The 27,175-nt window shown below is 43.2% G+C and overlaps 1 protein-coding gene across 1 annotated transcript in view; it reads left to right on the forward strand.

The window, feature by feature from the left end:
- The window catches only part of KCNQ2 (potassium voltage-gated channel subfamily Q member 2), a 74,361-nt gene extending 58,892 nt beyond the window's left edge, over positions 1-15,469 (forward strand). Inside the window, exons 14-18 of the mRNA XM_026652751.2 lie at positions 179-287; positions 2,722-2,853; positions 6,020-6,127; positions 13,375-13,498; positions 14,389-15,469. Coding sequence (XP_026508536.1) covers positions 179-287; positions 2,722-2,853; positions 6,020-6,127; positions 13,375-13,498; positions 14,389-15,126 — 1,211 coding nt within the window. The 3' untranslated portion in view covers positions 15,127-15,469. The remainder of the gene's footprint in view (positions 1-178; positions 288-2,721; positions 2,854-6,019; positions 6,128-13,374; positions 13,499-14,388) is intronic.
- The last annotated feature ends 11,706 nt before the right edge of the window (positions 15,470-27,175 follow it).

Raw genomic sequence — 27,175 nt, forward strand, 5'->3', positions numbered from 1 at the left:
CAGATGTCATCATAGCCTAGCTCAGAGGGAGAGAAAGCTTTTGTTAAGATGCAAAGGTAACATGCCATTTATGTCTTCCATGTGCTCACTTCTGGAGTCTGACGCTCCCATTCCTCCTGCTGCAATGATGCTCTAATTAGCTGTGGATTCTCTTTTTCTTTCTTTCTTTTAAACCCAGAAGCAAGCCTCCCTGGAGAAGACATTCCCGATGATAACAAAAGCTGCAACTGCGAGTTTGTGACGGAAGATTTAACGCCAGGACTTAAAGTCAGCATCAGGGCAGTGTGGTAAGAAAGGAAAAGGAGGAGGGGGAGGAAGGAGGATGGAGAGACCTCCCTACTTGGGGAAATGTTAAAGGAAAATAAATAATAAGGGTATTTGTAAACCAAGCAGCATTGAATAATGCACAAATCCCATTGCTGCTGGCTGGATCCCCCCCAGGTGCTCTGTTTTCCTTTGTATAAAGCTAAGCGGGGAAAACAGTTTTTGCTTGGAGGAGGAGTAAAGGGAAAAATGGGGAAACGCCCTAACAGTGTTACATCCAAATCATATCGCTCGCTTCGTGGTTAAATGCTGACATTTACAAAACCGGATGGAGAGAGGACACACAAGTCTGACGGACCGAAGGGCGCTGGGACTATGATGTCCTTTTTAGCTGCCAGAAGTATGGACACAAAATGCTTATTTAAATTCCCACTTCTTCCCCACTTACATTGGTGGGTCCAGCTGGCCTACCCCTCTCTATAAGCCACACACTTTGGATTTGGATCCTAGGCTGAACATCCCCAAAATCTGGCAGTGTCTAGCACTGGTATTCCTCCTCCTCATAGAGCTGGAGGATTCAGATACAGCTCTGGATCCAGAGCCAAACTTATTGTTTGGGGCATGGGTGCTAGAACCAGTGTTCATCTCCACTCCTCTCCTGTGTTGTTCAGTCAAGATGTCTATCCGGTGACCTAAGCCCTAGCAAATAGAATTGCTACCTAGAGGATCCAGGTCTTATTCTTAGACCCAGCCTCCTCTTGTTGCAAGGACTGTGGGAGTAGCTTTAGAACAGCGGCTTGGGGGCACCTCGAGAGTGGCAAGGTTCAAGAAGTGAAAACATTGGAATTCACCCACCATGTTGCAAATGGGCCATTGTAACAAATCCATAGGTGCACAGATCTAGACATAAGAGTCATCATCTACAACGCACACGTGCAGATCTGGGGAGGGGACACAGGCCCCTGGGCTTCAAAACCATGGGCTCCTCTGACTCACTTAAATGATAATCTCTATTAGCTATAGTAATAACAATATTAAGATTTATAGCCTCTAGTCGTCTGGCACCTAGAGATCAGTGGAGTAGGCATGCACACTCAGACAAGATCACCCAGTATAATACATGCCCTCCAGCTCAGGAAGTTTTTTTCTGAGCCACTGGGAACCACTGGAGCTCATGTCCTAACCATCTGGCACCCTTTGTCACTATATCATGTCTTTACAGGAGGCTTCCATCAGAGGCTGAGGAAAGCAATCCAGGTCAGGAGGGGATAGCCATTCCCTTCCTTTCCCAGAGGCCCCTGCCACTCCCACCCCACACAGGCCCAGGTTGCTCCATTACTTTCAGCCATTTACTGATAGAAACCTAGTAGCTGTCTGTCCCACTCCTCTCCATTGCCTTAAAGGAGGAGCCATTTTCCCTCAGAATTTTCTGGGAGGGGTTGAAAAATCAGTCTCTCCTCAGAAAATGGCTAAAGGTAAGCGGAGAAAGAGAAGCACAGGGCTTGTTGTTAGGAGAGGAAAGTTCTGTGGCTAAGGGGTGGCCTATTATATTCTTATTCGGCTCATATCTGAGATCCAGACAGTATTCAGATAATGGGAACCCCCACCTAACGTGCACCATGCAAATACCAAGGGCTTTGCCCTTCTGTACTGCTTGGATTATGAGTGGGCCCTTTGCTGTGTTGGGGAGTTGGGCTTCAATCCTCGGTGAGGCAGGGATATATAGATGCCGTTTCCCCCCCCCACTAAATGCATTGCTGCCCAGCATGAGGATTGAAGAATAAGCAGGAAAAAATACACACCCACCAGAGAATATTGTCCAATTATTAACTTTTGGGGGGGCTGGATCTGTGCTTCCTGCTGGCATCAGCATGAAAGGCATAAGGAGGATATTAAAGCAAGCACAGAGCCTCAAGAAAATGCTGGCCCTTTCCCCATCCTAGATACCTTAACCCACAGATAGCATTGACACCTTTGAGGCATTGGGGATTGCCATTGGCACACCTCTGGGCTGGGAGGGTTGACTGCTACTATGGGGCTTCTGCAGCTTTAAATTGCTGTGGCATCCTAGGAGAGGCACTGAATCAGCACCTTCTCTGTGTGCCCCGATCGAACCCTATCCCTGGTCAGCTGGGTTGGTCCAATCTGCCCCCAAGATCTCCAGTGGGGCAAGCTGGGGGTTGTGGATGCTGCGCATTACTGAGGCTCCTCCCCTACCTGGAAGACTTTCCACCAAGTTGGCTAGTGAGACCAGCAGCCCTGGAAGTGTACGAAGCCCTACATCTTGAGCTTTGGTTCTCTCTGCTTTATCTAAAGTAGCCTCAGACTGTGTTAGCTTTTCAAACGTCTTGTTCCGCTCTGACTCCCAAGTAGCTCTCTGCAGCATTGGCATGCCTATCACTCTACGGCACACGGCTCCAGCATGGGGATCCACTTTTTCCTTTCTCTCTCCCCTAGCATCATGAAATTCCTTGTTTCCAAACGGAAGTTCAAGGAGAGCCTTCGGCCTTACGATGTGATGGATGTCATCGAGCAGTATTCAGCCGGTCACTTGGACATGCTCTCCCGGATTAAAAATCTCCAGTCCAGGCAAGAGACTCCACTGTTGGTTGTGATAGCACCCCAGTGGTGGATGATAGGAGTGAGAGGGTTAAGATAAAGTCCTTTCTTTAAACAGCCACATCCTATTTTTCTTTCTAAGAAAAAGCCTAATGGAAAACAATGGATTTCTGAATAACGTCTGGTTGTGAGGTGGCCACAAGGGGTGAATTTTTGGCACAGAGTGCCGGGAGGGCAGATTAGTTTTACAGTGCCTGTTATTTCTAGTGTCCAGTCTAGGGGAGGGAGCTGTGCATTCTGGGTAAGGGTGCTAGACAGGCTCCAGAAACAGCCTCAGGCTCTGTTATAAAACAGAAGCAAACCCTGTTCCATCTCCTTGTGCCAGTTAACCTGTGTTACCTCCCATACCATGGCACCACCAGAGAATCCTTACTGAAGGATCCTGCCCTCCCTCCTTCCCCATCCCACTCCACACACACAAGCTGGTTGTTCACATTTCAGCCTCCCACAGAGAATATGTGAAGAACTTCCCTCACTGTGGCCCAGCATGTGGTCAAAGAGCAGACCGGGGTGTACGTAAATCTTTCAGAAGCATTTTGGAACATACGTCTCAGTGCTTTGTTGTTGGATACTTACGATTTGACATCGCCATTCGCGGGGCTGTGTGGCATATCGGGTGTCCTTTCCAGCAGTGAAATAAAATAAAGGAGCTACCTTGAAAGTACCATTTTTGGCCCTCTTGTTAAGAATAAAGGAGCTCTTAGAAAAATGGCCCCAGTATGAGAGGCTCTTGTAATTATTTTACAGCTTTTGCCCTGGGAAGTGGGAGGAGTCTGACCTCTGTTTGGATTGGGTGGGAATGCGGGAAGAATGTCTTAAAAATATGGGAGTTTAACGTATCAGCCCAGCTGGGTAGCCTCAGTGAAACAGGAACTAAACTGCATCCGCTGTATAACTGTCCGAGGGTACTGAGTTGGTTTTGTAGACGAGGGAGTGCATAAAGGGGATGCACTAACACCGGACAGGATCGAGCTCCTTGTGTTTAAACTGTATGGAAGAGGAAGCATTAGGAAGAGTATAAAAGGAGGGAGAGAGAGAGAGATACTTTAAACTCCACCCTTCCTCTCCAACGCCCAAATTATTTTACCTCAGAAAAAGTTTGAATTCAAACCTATGAACTGTGGATGAGAGAAAAGCCATTGACAGTAAGAACTCTACCCTCTCTCCTTACAAATAACCCTCAATTGTGTCAATTAAGTAAACCTGCCCTTTGCGGCCTACAATGTGTAGGTACATGTAACTCAAGGCATGACTTTGCACCTTAAATTACTTTCAGTCAAAGTGAATGTCACTTATATGCCTAACTAACTGCTTGTGCCTATGTATCAGGCAGAGACAACCAAGTAATGTCATGTAAATATTTGCCTCTGCAAACTTATAGATGAAAAATGGGTGCTCAAGTGGATGCTACTCTACAGCCTAAAAGGGTCTTTCTCCAACCCCCATTGAAGCCAATGGAAATTTTTCCATTGACTTCAAAAGGAGTTAGATTGGGTCCTTTGCACGGATAAGGCATATGACAGGAAACAGTGAACATTGTCTTTGGTTCTTTAGTTTCAAAATCTAAATGATGGAGCCACAATTGGAGATAAATCAATGTCTGTTACCTCATATCCCCCATAAAAATACTTGTGTTGCCAGAATACTGTGTGTTACCTATATTCCCAGTTAATTCTTGATTCGTCATGTCATTGTGAGAGTCATTCGCAGAGCAGGACTGAGCTTTCTATCACAAACCCACTGTGTCTAGCAAAGCACTTAAGCCCAGGTTTAGCTGTAAGAGTATGAAATCACTTGAGTAAAATCTCTCCTTTTGAGATTTCCAGCCGAGGTGTGCACAGTAAAGTAGTCTGTCTAGGTTAGGGATGATCTAGATGGGCACCCATACTTTTGGGGGTCTTCAGCTGAACCTTGTCCCTGGCAAGGTTCTCCAGTCCTGCCTCCATTTTTCTTGTTCTGAGATTGTGTGTTCCAAAAAGAAAGTTGTTCGGCTGGTTGATTTTTGGGTGGAACAGGGAGTGGCTGTTTTGAAAGACAAGGCCAAATGCTCCTCTTGGTTGCATCCCTGCAGTGGGATGCAGTAATCATTGGGGTAGATTGTGATGTAGATTATACTTCCTTCTATCCTGGGAAGGAAGGAAGGAGTAAAACTTTCTCCTAGAGCCCCATGTAGGCTACCTGGACCTTCATCTCATGCACGCAGGACATTGTGCTCTCACCTACTCCCCCATCCCCAGAACAGGTTGGTGGAGAATGAGCAGGACATGGATGGGGAAGAGGCCGAGACTTGGGTGCGCCCCACAACATGCTGATCAGCACAGTGGAGCTGGTATGGGGGGCAGGGAAATGGGACAATGCAATTTGCCACTGGTGTAGAGCTATGATAGATTAATACTCTCTGCAACAATGAGGGACCAAGGCAATACGTTGTCTCTCTGAGAGAGAGAGAGCGTTTGTGATGATGTTTAACATTACCCCTCTGTGGCCAGTGTTTTGTTGGGTTAAAGCTTTATTCAGGCAAACTCGTGGGGGTCTTTACATGCACTTTTCTCTTTAATCATTCATAACTCTCTGTCACTGCTCTTGTGACGTGTCTGTAATTGGTTCTTTTTGGTATTCTGTCCCTGGCTCACCTCCCTTTCCAACACCTTTCCAACCATGGATGCATTTCATTCACTGAGTGTACAATTCCGCAGTGTACCTCATTTACACGTTGCTGAGGATGTTTTATCTATCACTGTAATAGAAAGGAGAATATATATTGTCTTATATCTGACATTTCCAATGGGACATTGCCACATATATGCAAATATATTCCAATGTGTACAGTATGTTGCCTATTATATGCAGAGTGACTCCCATTTTAAGCAGCAGTGACGTTCTTTTGATGCCCAGTTCCATGAATCTTATGTTTGGCCAGATAAGATTTGGCATTAACCACGAACGATCAGGCAATATAATGCTGCATTCTGTTTCGAGCAGAATATATTTTCCAGTTCTCTCTCTCTCTCTCTGTCTTTTATTTTTTATTTTTTTAGTTGTTCCTTATGTTTCCGCAACTTTCCAACCAAGTTTTTTCTACGTGTTGCTTCATTATGCATTTTGCTGGTGTCTTTTTTCTTATTTACTTTGCCAGGATAGATATGATTGTGGGTCCCCCGCCCCCTTCAACTCCCCGGCATAAGAAGTATCCAACCAAAGGACCCATGCTCTCTTCTAAAGAGTCACCCCAATACTCGCCTAGGTTAGGATTAACCAAAATGGCGCTTTCTCTGGATTTTTCATTTGCTTAATGTCAAACCCCTTTCATGCCAGGTATATGACGGCATGTATCACTTAATAAGGCAGCTCGCTGACACATATAACTCAAAATCCCTTGGATGTACTTTTGGTGATGGGTTTTCACACTAAGACAAGTCTAAGGAAAAAAAATTATACAACCATTGATTTCTTCTGTGAGCATTATTCAGTCTTCCTCAAGTAGTTGTTTGGGATGGTAAAATCATAATTTGTCGTGATATTGCAGCCAATTATAAAAGACTACAAAAATACCTTCAAAAGCAACAAGATTTGTTATTTTCATCTAGAAGAAGAGGTAAATTAAGATTAACTAAAGAATGGAAAACTTCTCACTCTGTGTGTGTATCTACCCACCTATATTCACTGAAATGAACATATTCCATGTTTTTTTCAGTGGGCAACATTAGAATCAAATGTGTTTCATATTTATAGGGAAGGAAGTGAATAAAGGCACTGAACCATTTTCACCTCTGGTCGAACTCTATTGACCAGAGTAAATGTATAGTATCACTAAAAATGTTACATACGCTGGGCCGAGTGTTCAAAAGAATCCTTAATTATGTGTACAAAAATAAACTATCTGTCAAATCCTTGCCTCATTTAAATCAATGGGAATTTTACTGTTGACATTACTGAGGATTCACTCTGGGTAAAATATTCAGAAGCACCAAGTGATTTTGAAAATTTTACTCCTGTATGTCTTATCAGTGAAATAAACAACAGTGTGTTCTCAGTTACATGCACATTTTCAGTTGGAGGGAGGTCTCGCCTATGTGTCTGTGAGCTTTCACCAACAAAATGTGTTGCAGGCACAAACACGAGTAGTTACCCCAACGAGATAGTTCAAAGTAACTACTCAGATTTACACTCACAGGTGAACTGTGGGTTTAAGAATGGGGACAAACATTTTGACCAAAATATTCCCCATTTATCTAGAGTATCACACCTGAATACATATGTATATATTTGGTAGAAAGCCATATTCTGTGCACAGGTAGAAGGTGATTTCAAACACAATTATGTTATTCCTTCAAAATATTTTTCCAAATATGCTTGCCCTCACTTAGAACTAAGTACATAGATACATGACAGATCTGTAGTTTTCCATATAAGCTGTTTTGAGTTATCTGTGCCTGAGAAATGTGTGTGAATTTTTTTTCAAACCTATTTATTCACACTCTGCTAACTCAAGGATGGAAAAAACCCAGTTGGATTGCACCTTGCAGAAACCTCCCACTTTGAACTTAAGTCTAGCTTGAGAAATTTCAACCCAAAAGGTAACAGTTGTTTCTGAAAGTTCAGGACCTGAAAACGGGTTTTAAATATGAAATTGTTTCCTCAGCCATAACAATATTTTGAAATGCACTTTAAAAAAAGATTGTATATAGTTGTAGCTACGTATTATGTACAATGTACAAAACATCTTGGCTAGAGTGGAGGTTAATACACTAAAATTACTGCCTTGCAGATTGAAAAAATGACCAACAATGGGAGAGGATGCCCAAAATGCCAAACTGAGGGTATTTATATTATCCTTTCCAGGTCACTCATTCAACCCAAGGCATAATATTATCTCCCATATGTTAAAAATTCTATTTTGTATTAGCCTAATACTGCTCCTTCACAAGCATATAACTCCCGCAATCAAAAACAGGATGTTTGTATGCATAACACTATTATACCCCTTGGGAAATATTTTTTTTATAACTTGCTTCCATTTTTAGCTTGCAGGGAACTTTGACCCTCCCTCAGTTGACTGCAGAGCTAAAATTAACAGTCACTGTTTGGGGTGAATTTTTTTCCTGCTATATAAACAATTTCTGACCCTTAGTACCAGAAAATAATTCCATTCTTACCTCCAGCATTATTGAGCTTTACCCTCTGGGGCTCCTAGGGGTATTTTGTATTTATTGCCCCATTTTCATTTAATTTTCCCCATCGTTTTTGTTTACTAGGGTGCAGCTGACAACCTTAGAAAGCAGCAGAGGAGTCCCAAATGGACCCTAGGACCAAGAATCATAGACTATCAGGGTTGGAAGGGACCTCAGGAGGTCATCTAGTCCAACCCCCTGCCCAAAGCAGGACCAATCCCCAACTAAATCATCCCAGCCAGGACTTTGTCAAGCCTGATGTTAAAAACCTCTAAGGAAGGAGATTCCACCACCTCCCTAGGTAACCCATTCCAGTGCTTCACCACCCTCCTAGTGAAAAAGAGTTCAATCCTGAAGGGTACTGGGCACTCTGGCCCCAATCCAGCATAACTCTTAAGCACGGGCTTAACTTTAAGGACATGAATAGCCCCATTTATGTGAATGGGGACTGCTCAGATGCTTAAAGTTAAGCGCCTGCTTGAGTGCTTTGATGGATCGGGGCCAGAGCTTTCAGCACCCTGCAGGATTCAAGCCCCAAATCCAGACAGTCTTATTCAGGCAAAACTACAGCAACCATTATAGCTGAGTAAGAGCTCCCAGATTTGGCCCAAAGTGGGTGATAAGATAATCACCCCAGCTCTGAGGTGGTTTTGCCCTAAATGTGCCACAGCAGCAGAGCTTCCCTGCATCGAGCTTCTTCTATTTTACATCACATGTCCTCATTTCAGCCAACTGGCCAGACAATTACCAAAACATGAAATAAAATAAAAACCACCTGTTGGTCAGCTAGACGAACAGTGGTTCCAAACTATTGGAAGTCACATGAACTCTCTCAACCGATTGGATTGGATTTGGCAGCCCAAGGGTGTGTAAGTACCACATTCTGCCTTCAGATACAGGTATATAGCTCACAGTGAAGACAATGGACTGCTAGCATGTATCGGAGGGCAGAATTTAGCCTATAGTATATAGCACATACTGTATGCTCATGAACTTCGAATGCTCAGCTGATTCAAGATACAATTACTTTAAAATCCAGGTAGCCCCAGCTATATTTTTGAGCAGCATAGACATGAGTAGTTGGTATTATTAGATTAAATATGTCTTGTACAAATACTGTTAACCAATCAGAAGTTAAGTAGCCAGTCATGTGACATGGATGAAGGGGGTTTGGTGTCTGTGCCTGGATTGTGTAAAAAAAAAAAAAAGAGAAACTGAATAAATATTTCCAAACTTTTCATTTTTTCCTCATTTGAGCCGTTTGACCTTTGATGTCTGCTTCTGGCCGGAGGGTGGCATTCGACACACCTCTTTGCATGAACTGTAAGCATGAAGCATGAGAAAAACTGCACCATGGCTGATGCAAGAATTTTACATTTTTCTGTATCATTCAAAAGAAGGAAAGATATTATTTAAAATTTAATAATAAATAATAAAATAATAATAATAAATAAAGCTTTTTCAAACTAAAGGTGCAGCAGGACCAGGCAAACCTAGCAGGTGATACAGTAGGTCACATAGCATCAGCAATCTTTTGATCCTCTTTTGTCACAAATCTAAAGCAAGGGACAGATTTTTCAAAGGCTGATGCCTAAGACAAATCCCCAGGAATTTGTGAGTGCACCCACTTGGGACCAGATAGTGTCTTTATTGCACAAGCCTTTTCCCTGGGGCTAGTGCAGAAGCATACTGCTCCAGGGGAACTCCCAGGAGACATTGTGCACCTTAGGGAAAGCCTGAGGCCTCCTGAATTCCCCCCTCTCCTCCCAGCAGCAGTGAGAATGCTCACCCTGCACTGCCCCTTAGGAAAGTGTAACATGTTCTCGACCTGCTCTGCTCCTCTTCCTGCCCTGTGTGGGGTGCCCCAGGGATGCTGGCAACGGAGACTTTTCTGCACTCACATGACCACAGGGACTGCAGTTGTGCCTGATTCCTGCACAGGGATGTAAGAGAGGGAAAGGTGCCCCCTTAAGCACACACCCATGCTCACACACACACACACACACACACACACACGGCCCTTTGCTTGCAATCCAGCATTTGCCCAGACATCTGGATTGCTAGGTACATAATTACCGGACTTGGGTGCTGAAATGCTCATTTACTGGAAGTGGGGTGCACAAAGGGTTGGCGCACAACACTTTGGGGCACAACTCTGGCACCTGCCTTTAAGAATTGATGCCTTTGATTTCATTTTATGGCAGGTTTAAAAGAAGACCTAGCGTGCTGGTTTATCGTTGAAACTTTGTGCACATCTAGTTTCCCATGGAGTTGAACTGAAAAAAAAAAAGCAGCAATACAAAATGATGAAAAAGGGGCTTAGTGGTACATAAGTGAAGGGATTTTCAAAAGTGCCTTAAGCATTGGGGACTAACTCCCACTGAAGGTCAGTGGGAATTGGCTGCCTAATTTCCTTATGTGCCCCTTTAGAAATCCTATCCTAACACTAACTTTCATTGCTAGAAATCTGGGTGAGAAAGCATTACACAGAAATTACTATGGTCAGGCTCAGTTACATCCCAGTAAAAACACCATGCAACGGGGAGAGTTAACAATCTGTGCCCTGCAAGAGCCTACGGGTATGTCTACTCTACCTGCCGGATCGGCGGGCAGCGATCAATCCAGCAGGGATCGATTTATTGTGTCTAGTCTAAACGCGATAAATCGACCCCCGAGCGTTCTCCCGTCGACTCCTGTACTCCAGCGCCACGAGAGGTGCAGGCGGAGTCGCCGGGGGAGTGGCAGCAGTCGATTCACCGCGGTGAAGACACTTCGGTAAATAGATCTAAGTATGTCGACTAGAGCTACGTTATTCACGTAGCTGAAGTTGTGTAACTTAGATCGATCCTCCCAGCCCCCCGTGTAGACCAGGGCTAAGACTAGACTAGTAAAGGGTGCTGTAGGCCAAGGATGTGTACATGTAAGCAGAGGTGTATTTGGGAAATGTACACAGCAGCCAGCCTGCAAAATACCTGTTAATAACCAATGCTGAAAGTCCCTGATGGCCATTAGTAACCAAATTCACCAGATGAAGCCAAACAACGTTTCTAAAATGGAAACGAAACACGAGGGCTATGAAATAATTCTCTTTTCATCTCTTTCAGAAATATTCAGATGTAAGGGCCACTTAAAAAAAAAAGTGGAGGCTCACTTGTATGCACAAACAATGCACGTACAAAAATACCACTGGGGAGGACAAATATTTGTGCACACCAGCTGGGAAATTGTGCATTCATTTGCTTGTGTGTTAAGCCCTTTTTTTGTAAGCCAGTGTAGGCAAATGCTGGTTTTGGAGGAAGTTGCAGGAAGGCTTTCCATTGCTCAGGCTTTCCCCTCACTCCCTCCTTTGAACAGTTGGATAACTTAAGTCACTTGCATCGAAGTCAATAGGAGTCTTACATTGTCATCTGTGAATTCTGGATCAGGGTTATAAGAGCAAAAGAGTATTTCTAGGGTTAGCGCATGCTCTGAGGCACCCCAGTGGGGCTGCCTTAATTTCCTCCATACTACAAATTGTTCTCTCTCATTTCCTTAGTTGGCAATTATTATTGAAGGACATTTTGGTTTTGGTTTCAAATAGAATAATAAAGCTCTTCCAGTACAATGACTACATCAGGATGTTACACCAGGACAAGAAAGCAACCTCTTTCCTTGACCTCTCCAAATAATCAGGAGTGATTAGACTTTTAGCTTCTTTAAACACATGCCCCGACTATTGTTTTACTGGGTCTCCATGTTTATACATGCAGGGAAGGAGATCAGAGTGTGACTTTACTACATCATGGCCTCTGATTCCAAATCAAGGTAGCCCCAGTTTTCCTGTTAAATGTCTCTTTGCTTACATGGTTACAACATTTTTGTAGGATTTTACCATGTTGATAATTACATGCTTCTGCTGAACATTTGGTAGTCTTCATAAATGTAAATAACGTGCCCTTTGCATACAACACAGAAATAAGGCATATATGTTACTCACCCTTGTAATTATAGCACATGGTACTCACCATGTAAGTAAATGGTCAGACATTACTTTATAGATGAAGCAGTAGTACCGAAAATTTCTGCCTAAATAAAGGATTACCTAAGTCAGTTCACCTGGATCAAATATTTTTTGCTTATATATATTTGCTACCTTGGCTATGAGGTGCTCATCTTCCCTATCTCCCTGAGCCAGATCCTCACCTAGTGTAAACTGCTGTCTCTCTAATATAGTCCAGGGAGCTGTGCTACTACATATCAACTGATGATCTCACCCTCTATTTTAAAAAAAGAAAGTATAAGAAGCTAGCCTCCCCCCCCACACACACAAAAGCAAAGCCAACTAGACTGCTCTGTTGTTGGAAATGGCCTTGTGTCTCATCCCTTTCCTTGTGTTTTGTTTGTTAATTTTCCTTTGTCTGTCTGCGTTCAGCCCATTCTTTGTCTCATACTGGTGCATGGATCCATTGCCCACACTGCAGAACTGCATAAGAAGCATTTTTTATTCCTGCTCAAGACAACTAACTTGGTTTCAACCAGATTAATTAATCTGTTTTTTGTCACCTACACTTCTGGCACATTATGCATGAGTAAAGTTTGCCAGGATTATGTTTAGGGAGATGGCTATATATCGGGTTAAGATTAAGAATATGTCCCGGCTTGGAGATGTCTTATTGGTTTTTATTAGATCAGGACATGCCCGTGTTTAATTACCTATAGAGCAAATTTAGGTTTGATGCATTAAATATAATTAGCTTGTGACTTCCTATATGGACTCCTCTGCCTTCCATGTGGAGCCTTAAATTCTTAGACAGGGGAAAAGGGATTACAAATAAGGTATGTAACCATTCCAGTGCTGAATTATAGACTCTTATCTCGATGGACATGAATATGTAGGAGAGAGGCAGAAGATTCGGCTGTAAAGATGTGGAAAAACATGAATCTCATCTAGATAAAGCAGGCAGACAACTTTATTCACAACAAAATTATGAACAGTAACAAATACAATGCTAATTAATTTGGTAGAAGCCCTGCTTAGAGTGAAATTCTTCCCTGTGGGCAAATTTACTGAACATAACGTGCCAGATTATATCTATAGAAACAGAATCGATAGATTTCAAACTCTGCTAATACTACTGTGAAAATATAGCGACTTGTTTACATCGAAGATAACACTTAGCTGCCTCTCCCTGGTTGTGTGAGTAATTTTGAGTGCTCGTTGGGAGAGAGGTTGTTGCTTTGTCCACAAAGAGTCAGCAGCTAGCAGAGTCCTGTTTCCTTGATGTATCTGACTAACTCAACGGCCTTTTCTGGGTGGGGGGGTTGTTTCTGTTCCTGGTAGAGTGGACCAGATTGTTGGACGAGGGACATCAATGACCGACAAGGATCGAACCAAAGGGTCAGCAGAGGGGGAGCTTCCAGAAGACCCAAGCATGATGGGCAGGCTTGGAAAAGTTGAAAAGCAGGTATGAGGGGGATGTTTCTTATAAGGGAAAAGTTCATGTTGTGTGTTGAGATTTTAAAAGTAGTTAAGATTAAGAATAGATGAAAGATTTTTCAAAGGTGCCTAAATAACTTAGCAGCTTAAACCCTATTTGTAAAAGTGATCTTTAGGTACTTAAAGCCCAGAGACTCAAAGGTATGTCAGTACCTAACTCCCCTGGGAGTTAGGCACCAAAATACTTTTGAGGATCTGAGCCTTAAGGGCCTAAGATACATTGAAAGTCATAGGTCCTTAGGAGCCCAAATCTCAAAGTCCCTTTTGAAAACAGATCATTGGTTCCAAAGTGACCTCGGGGCCTTTGAAGTGTTCCCTTTCTAACCGAAACAACTTCAAGTGAGGCCGTGGGTGTGATTTTAATTGCCACAGGATCCAGGCTTCGTTCAAGGTGAAATTCACTCCAGAGCACAAGGCTCACACAAAGTCCCCATACACACACTGTAAGGGCTTGACCCAATGAAGTGCTGAGTACCTCTGGCCTGGTGCTGAGTGTTCTCCAGTCCCATTGAAATCTGTCACATTTCACAAGCATTTATGCTTGCTTAAAGAAAACACAAAGGGCGTTGCAGAAACAAATCAACGCACCAAATGACGATTTTTGGGTACAACAACTTAAAAATATTTTTAAAAATCCATCTTCCATAAAAGCAGAGAGGCCCTTGCCAAAGTTCAGACTGGATTTGGATCCCAGCTCTCTCTCAAAGTTCAAGGAAGTCCGATTTGTGCCAGTGTAGGAAGGGGTTATCTATGAAATTCAGATCCCCATTCGAGCATGGACAGGAGTGGAGCTCTTTGTATAGAGGGTATTGGTCCACAGACATCACTCAGCACAGGGAACTGTGTGGCATTTTGCAGGTTCTGTCCATGGAGAAGAAGCTGGACTTTCTGGTGAACATTTACATGCAGCGGATGGGTATCGCACCAACGGAAGCAGAAGCCTATTTTGGGTCCAAAGAACCAGACCCGGCGCCACCCTACCACAGTCCAGAAGACAGCCGGGAGCACATGGACAAAAATGGCTGCATCATCAAGATCATCAGGTCCACCAGTTCAATGGGACAAAAGAATTTCTCTGCACCACCAGCCCCAACAATGCCAACCAACACGTGTCCCCCTTCAACGTCCTGGCAGCACCAGCCATACCAGCGGCATAGCCACGGATCCTCCCCAGTTGGAGATCCTGGCTCTTTGGTAAGAATCCCGCCCCCACCTTCACATGAGCGCTCCTTGTCCGCTTACAGTAGCGGGAATAGGGCCAGTGCCGAGCACCTGAGGAATGAAGACATTACAGCTAAACACCACGACAGCGCCTTGAGAGACAGTGACACGTCCATTTCCATCCCGTCGGTGGATCACGAGGAACTGGAACGCTCCTTTAGTGGATTTAGCATTTCCCAGTCCAAAGAAAATTTGGACGTCCTTAACAACGGTTGCTATGCAGCAGTGGCCCCCTGTGCCAAAATCAGACCCTACATTGCAGAAGGAGAGTCAGACACTGATTCTGACCTCTGCACACCTTGTGGCCCGCCTCCCAGATCAGCCACAGGTGAAGGACCTTTCAGTGACATGGGCTGGTCAGCCCCTAGACAGTGAAGCATTTTGACATCTATTGAGCCAAGTCAGAGCACTGGCCAGCCGCCCACTCATGCCATCCCCACCTTGAACTTCTGGAGGAGATCTACAGCTAAGGTTTTATGAATCCAGAACATACTTAGCTTGTGGATATTTTCTTACAGCTTACTCTGGGGACAGACGCTGAGCCAGCATTCAGTAGAAAGGGGCCACTGTGGTGAATAATTCGGAGCCTTGAAGTGTCTGGATTTCTTTCATACTATCTTTCTAAGATAATTAGGTGAAACGATGTCACAGTACAGGGTAGGCAACCACATTTCTTGGTAATCCTTTAGGGTACAGGGCACAAATATCACCTGCAAGGTTTTTTTGGGGGGAGGAGTGGGGGGATTAAGTGGTGACTGACCGTATCTTTTACATGGTAATTACCATACCATGACACTGGGTAATTACACAGTCAAATACTTTGGAGTTGCACCGCAAATACATGATTATTTCTGTCTTGTAAAACATTCCAGGTTACACGATGATTACTTTTGAATTTATGGAACGTGATCCTCCATTAACCATTCGGGAATGTAGTGTAATTACTGTATAATACATGGAAGCCCAGTTGGCTCTTGACAAATTGGGGTGTTTACATTCACGTTACGGTATTGCCCTAAGACAGACGTATGCTGTCAGGATGAGTCGAGGTAGAATGTTAGCGGGCACCATTTGGAACCAGAATGATTTTCAAATTAAATTTGTCATGGGGCTTAGGTGGAGGAGGAAGGTCAAAGACACAAAATGTGTCTTTGAAGGCAAAGAGGAACACCACATAGGACTGGGGAGAAGGCATTTTACATTTAAACCATGTATTATATTTAATAGTGTACCCGCCAAAATGTACAGAACGGGAAGCCATAATTCCACCTACGGGGTTGTAGTAACTTGAAGTTGCTCTCGTAATTTTTGATATTGCCAGCAGCACTGTGGTGAACTTACAGCCACAAGAGACAGAGCTACGGGGAGAGGGACGTTACTCGAGATCACGGCAAGGAACGAGAGCACCAGCAGCGGCTGGGCCCTGGAACTCAAAATATTGCCCATTTTGTACACTGTTCACATTATGCCTGGATGCTTTTGCATGCACCAGACTCCCAGCAAAGTTCCTTCCTCCTTTCCTCCGCTATCCCATCCCGGATCACAAAGCTATGACTTCTCCATTGCTTTGTTTAGATCCTTCATGCTGAGTCCTGAGGTGCTTCCTTGTTTCCTCCTGGTTTTTTTAATACACCTGTGATCTGTATTTATCCATAAATGCGGGCAGCGGACGTTTTTCTATTTTTTCCTCTTTCTCTCCCTCTTGAAAAGCCAGATCATGGCATCGTTACTGGTGCATGAAGCTGGGGGGAAACTGATGATGCAGAAGGTTTCTTTCAGGACCAAAACAAAGTCACAAAGTGGTCCTGTCCTGTCACAGAGCTTGCAGGGATCGCTCAAAGGGATGGGTCATAGGAAATCTGCTGGTGCATTATGGGATCCGCAGCCAGGGCTGCTACACAACAGCCATTGCCATGTCCACCGAATCCACCCATTTAACTAGAGCCCTACACCTTGCGTGTTTTCTGAAGGGGAAAAACTGCAGTGGAGTCAGGACTGTGCCAGCTATTTGTGTCCCTCTCTCCCCCCCGCCAATGTCAATGGCCAGTTTTCATGATATTTCAAATATACGGCATGCCCCCATTTCCCTTAAGCCTTGCTGCACCTAATACAGGTACAATCCCTCCATTTTGCAAGGTTGACCTGCTGGTGCTGAAAGGAGAAACCTGGTGTATTTGTTCCTTCTGGTCATTAGGAGAAGCAGCCTGGGAAGCTAAGGAGGGAAAAGACAAATTTAGGCATAACGCACTATATTTCAGTGGTATCAGTGTGTGTGTGTGTGGGGGGGGTGGGTGTTTGCACACAATCTGGCAGCCATAAAACACCACCTAGAGGGAAACATACAGCTCTTGTCCAGGAACTCAGTGTGATTCCATGAGAGTCTCTATAACGTGAAGTCTTTCAAACGAGATTTGAGGACTTCGGTAACTCAGTCAGAGGTTACCTATTGCAGGAGTGGGAAGGGGAGGTTTTATGGCCTGCAGTGTGCAGGAGGTCAGACAAGACGATCATGATGGTCTTTTCTGGCCTTAAAGTCTCTGAGTCTGTGAGATTCACCCACCAGGGCAGGAAATCCCCTACTGAAGAGGTGGGTCTTTACGGCTTCTGGAGGGAAAATAAAATAATTCTTGTATACATCTAATCAGGGGCAATATGCAGCACTTGCCTGGGCGTGGTGGGGGGAAATGATGTATAATCTTCAGCTCCAATTAGCCTCAGTATATGAGTGAGAGGGAGATAACCTGCTCTTTTTAGGGGGTCCTGTGCATCTATGTCTCCAAGGATAGAGAGGAGGGACCTTTGCAGGTCCAGAGCTTCCTCCCCATTCCTGCCATATTCTGCAATTCTTTCTTCCCCAGTCAAGCTGCCTGGAGCCTTCTTTTGCCTCTAGAATTCGAATCCTGAGTAGCTCCTGTGATGTATCTAACTAAAAGTAATTATTGTCTGAGACACCTAACCTCAGTAAGAGTGTTTGCTTTGAATTTGGAACTATCGTACATTAAAATCCATATTTATAAAGGGCAGTTTATTCCCACGCTCTCTCTAAACTCACCTGGCCTGACTTTCATAAGATGTGGCCCACAGGCTACATTTACGTGGAAAATTGCTGCAAATGAATGTGTAAATCTGGCTTTTGCACATGCAGCTGTATTTAAACGTGCAAAAAAAGGTGTAGATAGGTGAGCACAAAAATGTTGGCAAACTCCAATGGGGCCCACAGAGATGCATTTTCTAATGGACCACTAGAAATGCACCCATGATATTTGCAGGTGATTCCATTTACTTATGCAAAAATCTGCATTTGCATAGCTGACTGCTCAGCTGTAAACAATTACCCAATTCGAGGAACACATGTGCTTTTGCACATGCAAGTAAACCTAGAGTACGTCTACACAGCAAAGAAAAACTCGCAGCTCAGTTTCAGTGGATTTCCTCCATATTTACACTGGTGTAACTCAGAACAGAATTTGGACCTAACTGATGGTTTTTTTGCTCATCCACTTACATAGTTTTTCTCATTGCAAATTCCAGTCTAATCCTCCCCATGACTCCTCACATGATCCTTCTATCTCCATTCCTTCCCCCACTCCCATTGCATATGCAGTTGCTGGAGAGTCAGTAATGCAACATTTTCTCAGTTTGATGGTTGAGAAACATTAATTTTTTGGAGAGAAGGTTTGATTTTTGGCTCATAAATATCCTCCAATGAGAAATGCAAAGTAAACCTTCTCCCCTCTGCCTCACTGCTGCTTAGCCTGTGTGTAGCATCTGTTGCACCTCTGTGTTTCTAGCTATATAATCTCTGTACACTCAAACACAGAAACTAGTTTTAGGATATGCTAAGTTGTGAACAAACCCAAGAAAAGCTAGGAAATTCAAAGTTAATGACACTGTTCCAGACAAGCTGTGAGCCAAATTTTCAATGGCCCTTCTTACCTGCACCTGTGGTATTGGCAACCGTGTCTGTTTGGGCATACAGAAGCTGTGTGTGTGTCCACATGCATGCAGAAGAAGAAGAAATGTCCTTAAAACAAAACCCAGGATCTGAACCCCAGGAAACTTTGGAAGTTTTCAAAATCTGGTCCCAGATCTTGCTTTGAATGTTGCAAATGTCCCCCATCTTTGTAATGGGCCAGCTCAAAAACTGGGTATGAAACCATACTGAATTTGGAGGTGTTCAAAGTCCACGTTAGAATGCAAATTTTGCAATTTGTGCACATCTGACAAAGAACTGAGGTTGCAGACATCACAAGTTCAGTCCAGAGAAGGCCTTTGGAGACTATGGCCCTGCGATGTCAGAGCGGAGGCACCAGCCCAAAGTTGAATTTCCCAAAATTTGGGAAAGGACTTTAACATTATTTAAATGTAGATTTTGTATGTGAATGTCCTTGCTGGCTTATTTTCTTAACATTAATTTCTAAACAAACAAAAAATGTCAAGGAAATTAATGAAAAACATATTGTTTGACCCAGAGAGCCATTGTAGGTACTTAGGCAAATCATGTAATGAATCAGATATGTAAAAAATATTTTTAAAGCAGCTTCATGGATTCAGGTATCTTCAGCAGGGTCATTTCTATTTGCAGGGTAAATAGGGATATTTATACATTTTAAAAATGATTTTTACCCTATCAGTCAATTAGAAATAAAAAAAAAATACATTAAAATATTTAAATAGCATTGAAATTTCTGGCATAATTGGAACAAATGGGGAAATCTAAAGTCAGGGCTGAAACATCAGCTTTACATCCTGCTGGAATGACTCGGTGGCAGCTATGGTCTTGTCTACAGGAAGAATTTGCTCTGATTTTAGCCATGCTTCAAGCAAAGGGAAGCTGTGCCAGTGCAAATCATGGCTCTTCATGTCTACACTTCAGGTTCAGTGGTTGGGATCAGGGTAAATTCCCAGTGCAGTCAAGACTGGTGAGCCATAGTCTGCTCTGAGATGTATACCAGGCAAAGTCAGTGACAAATAAACACACGCTTCAAAGATAGAATTTGTCCCTACAATTTTGAATGACTTGGCTTTCAGTTTGATCAGAAACCTAATGTCATTAAAACAAGATCTGGGCACCGCATTTCAAGAAAGATGTGGAGAAATTGGAGAGGGTCCAGAGAAGAGCAACAAGAATGATTAAAGGTCTTGAGAACGTGACCTATGAAGGAAGGCTGAAAGAATTGGGTTTGTTTAGTTTGGAAAAGAGAAGACTGAGAGGGGACATGATAGCAGTTTTCAGGTATCTAAAAGGGTGTCATAAGGAGGAGGGAGAAAACTTGTTCACCTTAGCCTCTAAGAATAGAACAAGAAGCAATGGGCTTAAACTGCAGCAAGGGAGGTCTAGGTTGGACATTAGGAAAAGTTCCTAACTGTCAGGGTGGTTAAACACTGGAATAAATTGCCTAGGGAGGTTGTGGAATCTCCATCTCTGGAGATATTTAAGAGTAGGTTAGATAAATGTCTATCAGGGATGGTCTAGACAGTATTTGGTCCTGCCATGCGGGCAGGGGACTGGACTCGATGACCTCTTGAGGTCCCTTCCAGTCCTAGAATCTATGAATCTATAAAACTTTTAACTTGAGTGTGTTGTTGTGTTTAGTTGGAAATTTGATGGGAAAAGGTCAACAGAATTTCTTAAGAGTCATAGGTTACAAAGTAGCAGCCGTGTTAGTCTGTATCCGCAAAAAGAACAGGAGTACTTGTGGCACCTTAGAGACTAACAAATTTATTTCAGCATAAGCTTTCGTGGGCTACAGCTTCACTCTGTGCATCTGAAGAAGTGAGCTGTAGCTCACAAAAGCTTATGCTGAAATAAATTTGTTAGTCTCTAAGGTGCCACAAGTACTCCTGTTCTTTTTAAGAGTCATAATACTTAAACTATTTAAATATGCTAATTAAAATGTAAGAAGTGTAATATTTATCCAAGAGAGAAGAGAGTTGTTCCACAGCTTTCTTACATCCCTGAATGAAGATATTTGAATTATTTGTGGTGTTTACACTCCCTACTCCATGATCCCTGTGTTTTCAGCTGTCCAAACAACGTTAGTGTTCTTCCTGAACCAAGCAGAGATGGTGCTGTTCAGAAATGTCAGTTATTCCCGACACCCCACAAAGAGGTTGAGTGCCCTGCCCTGCAGAGATACTGTTGTCCCAGGGAAGACCATAACAAAGGACAGAAAGGGACCTCCAGGGTAATGGAGCCCAGTCCCCATCACTGCAGACAACCACATAATATAATCCCTTTCATAAACGCATCAAGCTCCAGTTTAGAACCAATTAGGCTTCTTGCCCCCACTACTTCCTGGTGATCAGAGACAAGGTCTAGGAGTAGAAGCAGGTCATAGACTCATAGAATATCAGGGTTGGAAGGGACCTCAGGAGGTCATCTAGTCCAACACCCCGCTCAAAGCAGGACCAATCCCCAACTAAATCATCCCAGCCAGGGCTTCGTCAAGCCGGGCCTTAAAAACCTCATCAGACGGAGCTCCAGGGATCTATTATATGAAAGAGCGAGTGGTGAGGTGGGGATCCCTACCTCAGAGAGTTTGTCCCTCTCTAGATACCATTATACCCAATCCTACCAGCAGTGACTTTTGTCCCAGGTTCGTCAAGGTATTTCTTGAGGGGAAAAAATAGTTTTTCTTTGGAATTTACCAAACGTCAGGCACATCCAAAAAAAGTTATTGGGGTAGAATGCACACATTCCCCCTCATGCTCCAACCCGTTCTCCGTCAACCACTCCATTCAAACACTGGCGATTGGGGTTGTTGTACTTATGAAGCATGTGGCAGCCCAAAGACTGCTCCAGTTGAGCACGGAAATGACGTGTGGGACTGTATAATGTGCCTAGCAGTCCAGGAATGCTCCTACTGCATATTTAAAATATTAGCAATGTACTGTACAATGTAAAGTCAAGCCCTTATGTGTATATACAGAGAGTTAGTACAGTGGCATCATCTTACTCTAGTGAGATCATGGTTTGACAGGTGCCATATATAGAGCCTACATGCTAATAATACAACTACTGTTTAATTCTATTCTTAACAAAGGCCTGGAACAGACCCTTAAGGCACATTATGCTCAGTAACTGCGAAACCCCAGATTTGTACATATAATTCTCATTTGTCAGCTATAAAATAAATGTTCTCAAAAAAAAAAACCTACCTAAGGGTTTGCAAAAACAGTGCCAGGCTTCTATGCTCTGCAAGCTGGTGATTTATCCAATTTCTGCAGTCTCATGCAGTTTTGAGAGTTGGATTTTCCCTCTCCCCTTTCCCTTATAGGCCGAAGCATGCTTTATATAGGAACCGCTCAATTCAGTGCCCTTGGAGCAAGGCGTGTAAACTGTGGGCCCTGCACAGTTGGAGTTATTGTACCCTAAATGGGACATTCATTCTTAGGAAAAAGCAGGTGCTATTTGCAAAGAAGGGCAGCTTTAGTTTTCAGACGGGACTTCCCTTTGGGCAAAGTCCTATAAAATGTAACAAAGAATTCTGTCCTTCCTTTAGGTTTCTTTGTTTTGTTTTTAAACTATCCTATAAAGTTCCCTAGCAAGGATATAAATTCTCTGCTACGTTCTGGCAAAGGTCTAAAACGCTATAGCTAGGCTAGCTTGCTCTATTAAACCCTGTAGGACTTCTGCATAAGTGTTCCCATCAGCCTTCCTTGCGGAGTTGCCCAAGGAATGTATTGAGTGAGCACATCTCCTCCGAGTGTGCTGGCCACACTACCCGCTCCATCCAGCATCTCCCACTTTTAAGCACAACCTCAGTCCCTCTGCAATCCTCCCCGAATTGACTTTCCACTGCACCTGGGTTGAAGTGGCAGCCAGTTAAAGCCAGAGCCATATTACTCTCCCTTTGCCTTCTCTCTCGGGTCAATAGCTTTCATTTTATACACTTCATTTAACAAAAGTGAAACACGGAAATCAGATACAAAACCTCTTACACAAGGCAGAGACATAACGATAATGTTCAAATGGAAACCAACTCCTCTACATCTTGGTCCCGTTCTTGTGGGGGTAAATTTATTACTCAATGGTGAGAAAGGAGAACTTTTGCCTTTACAGCCAACCTTCCTGACTTCTCCACTTCATATCACAACCTGAACATTATTTAAAATGTCAGGGTGTGGGTTGGTGATTGTTTTTTTTTTTTTACAAGAATTAATATAAATACATAGGAATCTTTAGTGTATCTAGTGTTTGATTCTCCACTGGCATTATATTGCTTGCCTTATATTATGTTTAGAGGGAAAGGACGTATGCAATATTTTGATACAATAGTAACCAAGCTCAGATTTTAGATATCAGCCAGAGTTACTTGCAGCCCCCCTCCTATCAGATGAACCAAGGAGGGGCAGAGAGTTCATTTTCAACATATGAATGTGCTTTCTAGCCTATGTCACATACCGTACTCTCGATTTTGCCTGCTAGTGCATGCTGTCTGAGATGAGTAGAAATTGATACCCTTATATCTGTATCTGAAATAGAATTTAAAAAGTAATTGCAAAACATTTCTTTTAAAAACCAAACATGCTGTCAGTTATACATTATATAGGGTGTCAAAAGTTCATTAACAACCCAATGGGTTTTTTTAGGTAACACTAATATACCAAGTGTCTTTGATACTGTGAATAATTTATTTATGTCTGGTATGACATGCATAAATTCTGGTTCTACTACATGTGACTCTGAGGTGTGCATACATGTGTCATGTGCAGCCACTGGCGAAGAGGTCTGTAGAAATATGCGTATGGAAAAAAGAATGGTGGTTGGCTGTGCATGAAATCTTGTGGATTTCACGCGGGCAGAGATAACAGGAGCATGCTAGAGAGGGAGTAGGGGAATACCCCCTCTGGAGGGCTGTGGAAAGCATTGAGGAGGAGGGATACTGGGGTACATATGTTAAAGAGCTAAGGCCTCCACTTTAGTGGACGCAACTTGAAACCACTGAACTGGCACCTGCATATTTTTTGCCTGTCCAATTCACTGCGGGAGGAGATGAGCGCACCCTAATGTCACCACTATCTCATTGGGTAATGGGGACCACAGGTATTTATACCCTTGTGCCTGCAGTTCAATTGTGGGCGCAAAAAGGAGAGTACAAACTTTTTGAATGAAAATTGGGCCAGTGGGAAGAGAAGCCACCCTTGAAAAGTTGGTTCTACCGTGCAGTTGATCCTTTTTCTACCCGGTCTTGCAAGGTGCGGAACGCCCTCAACGCCCACTAAATGTCTTGATGCTATTTCCCACAGAGCATCACAGTACCCCTTCCAGAGAGTGTCCTTAAAATTTTACCATGCTCCTTAATTCTCAGTCCCTGCTGCATTATTTCTTTGCTAGTGTGATTCTAGTCCCTGTTTGTGCCCACCGGGTCCCTTGCTGTCAGTGTTCCTAGTCCAGAGCATGTACAAAGGAAGCTACTGCCTTAGCAGAGCTGCAACCCTATTCTTGAGTTTTGTCACGTGACTACACCCCACCGTAACCCCTACAATCTCGTACATATCAGTTCGTGGATCGGCGTTTGCTTTTCGTCAGCTATGGCTTTTTCACCCCATGGAGCCATCTGTGGGTCCAAAATGTCCCTCGTTTGTTGAGATTGAGCCATTTTGCCCATCTCTTCAGCACCCAACATGCTGCTGGTATCACGTCAATAGCAGATCATGATAAAACAATGTGAGAACTGGTCTCCTGAGCTCAGAGAACGAGCATGTGGCCCCTAGCAATGTGGCTGCTTCTGCTCCCCGAGTGCAAGTGGAGGCTTTTTAGTGCACCCAGAATTGCTCCATCTCCCAGAAGTTGCATGTCCGTGGCCATGCGCACCAGGAACCAGCTTGATAGTGGAGAGCCAGGCTGGGTGGAGAGCACAAGCTATGCTATTTTCAAAGGAGGCCAGCAAGCATGCTCCTGCTGCACAGGGAAGCATTTTGCCTGCTCCCGAGTCTCCATAGTCAAAGCACCAGATTCATCCTTGCAGTCGCAACTTCTCCCCTCATTCCCGGTGAAACCGGGGCTAGCTGCGACATGATTCAGTGCAAAGCTCAGGCAGAGTTTCGTTCCAAGCTGGGTCTGTTTTTCAGGTGCTGGGGCAGGGCTGATGGTTTCGGATAGAAACCATGCTGATCTCTACAGTTTGGATGGTTCCCATCTGAAACCAGGTGAAAACGTGGTGGTAGCCGTTGAGTTTCACTTGGAAATTCAGGTACATTTGAAATTAAGTTGAAACTTGGGGGACAATCTCCCCTTCTGTCCACCGAACAAGGAGAGGTGGGCAACCAGTCTGAACCCAGCCTGGCTAATTTCTCACTGCTCTAGCATGCAGTGGACACTTTCTATTACAGTATAAGTAGTTTTTTTTACTGTAATGTTTTAAAACTGACAAATACACTGACTAACCCACCCTTTGGTGTGTGTAACGCATCTCCATGTGTGCCTGATCCACATAGGGTACCAATCTGCTATAGCTGCCAGCTGGAAGGCTTTGTCCTTTAGTTCAAGCTGTAGCTCTGGATGTTCCAGTTCAATCCCTGGTGATGATGGTCATTACAACTCCTCCTGGTGTTTGGGCTCTTCTGTGCCAGCCAATGAGCAAGCACTGTCCCCTTCGCTGGCTTAGCATCTGTTCTGGAGATTGAGATCCTCTGTTCTAGGACCGGAATGTGGAATATTCCATGATGGTTACGCTAACTACCTTACCCTCTTCCCCAAGATTTAAGCAGAACATTCTCTGCTGGTTACACAGCTTCCAAAGTCATGCACTGGGTGGACAATCTGAAGTTTTCAGAAATGAAAAGTATAACTGATCATTTACAGTGGGGGTTATGATGTTCCTTGTTTTGATCTATCAGCAGGTTTTTAAATAGTTGCCATTATTGAGGCGTATATAAAATTGTTTGGGAGATGAAATAAATTATTCTTATAAATGTTTCATTCTTTTCCCAGTAATTCAAATATGCGGACTTCACTATACATTACTTTAACAGTAATGCCCCATATACTATACTCTTGTGTCATCAGCAAAGGCATTGTATTTATGAGATTTCTGGTTAGTATCACTTTGGCACAGTAGCTCTCTGAAGCACACAAGAACTGCACATTACATGCCAACTGCTGATAGATATTGTTATATGTAATTAGCCTGTATGTGTTCAATAGACACCAAATATAAAGTGTTACCTGCCTATTTTGTGATGTTACTCAAAGTACCGGGAGGGGGGGGAATCCTCATTTGTTAAGAGAGACACTGCATTTGAATGCTTCTAAACATATTTCACCAGAAAGCAAAAATAAGTGAAACTGTTTCTGGAGTGTTAATTTTTTGAAATACCTAAAATACTGTATTTCTATATATTCTTCATGGTTATTCATCTGAGCTGTAAATACTGTACAGATCAAATGATGTATTAAGTATCTCGGTCATGAACTGCAAGATAAAAGGACAACATAGCTTTGGCTGCAAAAGGTGGTGTGTATGTGTTTGTACACACATGTAGATATATACATGTATCTATATTTATGTGTGCATATACATATACACTGCATGCTTTGAAGCAGAAAAATGCATATAAGATGAAAAGAAAGTATGTTATTTTCTCATCTGAGGATGGAGAGTAACTATGTCAAACCAAAAGGAAAGACTATTTTGATAAAATTTATATCAAAATGGAAAACTATCCTGGTTTGTAACAGGACTGACACAGATTCACATCCCAACTAGGAAGTCTAATTCGAAAGGAATCACATCCCATTTAGAAATTAAAAAACCGCCATAATATATTTGATTTGGTTTTCTTTTTTTTAAAGCAAATCTATTGGATCGACCTGTGCCAATTCTGCATCCAAAACTTGCCACAACCAAGATCAATAGCCAACCTCCCATTGACATCAATGGGAATAGAACATCCCTTAGAGAGTGCCAGTTTCAGACATATCTGTCTACATGGGCAAAACTTCTTGATATGGGCTCAATCTTTACTAAAGCAAAGTGTCAATTTCCGAGATTCATGAGAAAAATGTCTTATGTCCCCATGGATCTCAGCAGTTGACTCCCATTGACTTCAATGGGTCATGAATCTTGCCCTTAACTTCGGTTTCTACATATGAACTTCAGTGCCTAAATTTAAGCACCCATTTTTTAAAACCTTGGTCTAGTAACTGCACAAACGCCACTCAATCTCTGAAGGCTGAGATGAATAAAGCAATGAATATTGAGCAATTAAGGACCTAATTTTCCAGGTTGCTCGGCATCCTGGCCTCCAGTCTGAATCCATAGAAGCCATCATGTCTCAGTACATAGGAAAATCAGCCCCTGTGGTTTTATTAATCTTTTAAAGTGTTGCCAACACTCTTGGCCCTTGTAGTATTTGTCTTTCTTCCAAAGATTTAAAGTAAAAATAAAACACCTAAAGAAGAATCATTAAGATTTCC

Source organism: Terrapene carolina, unplaced genomic scaffold (assembly GCF_002925995.2).
Source record: "Terrapene carolina triunguis isolate 2854851 unplaced genomic scaffold, T_m_triunguis-2.0 Scaffold130, whole genome shotgun sequence".
Lineage (NCBI taxonomy): Eukaryota > Metazoa > Chordata > Testudines > Emydidae > Terrapene > Terrapene triunguis.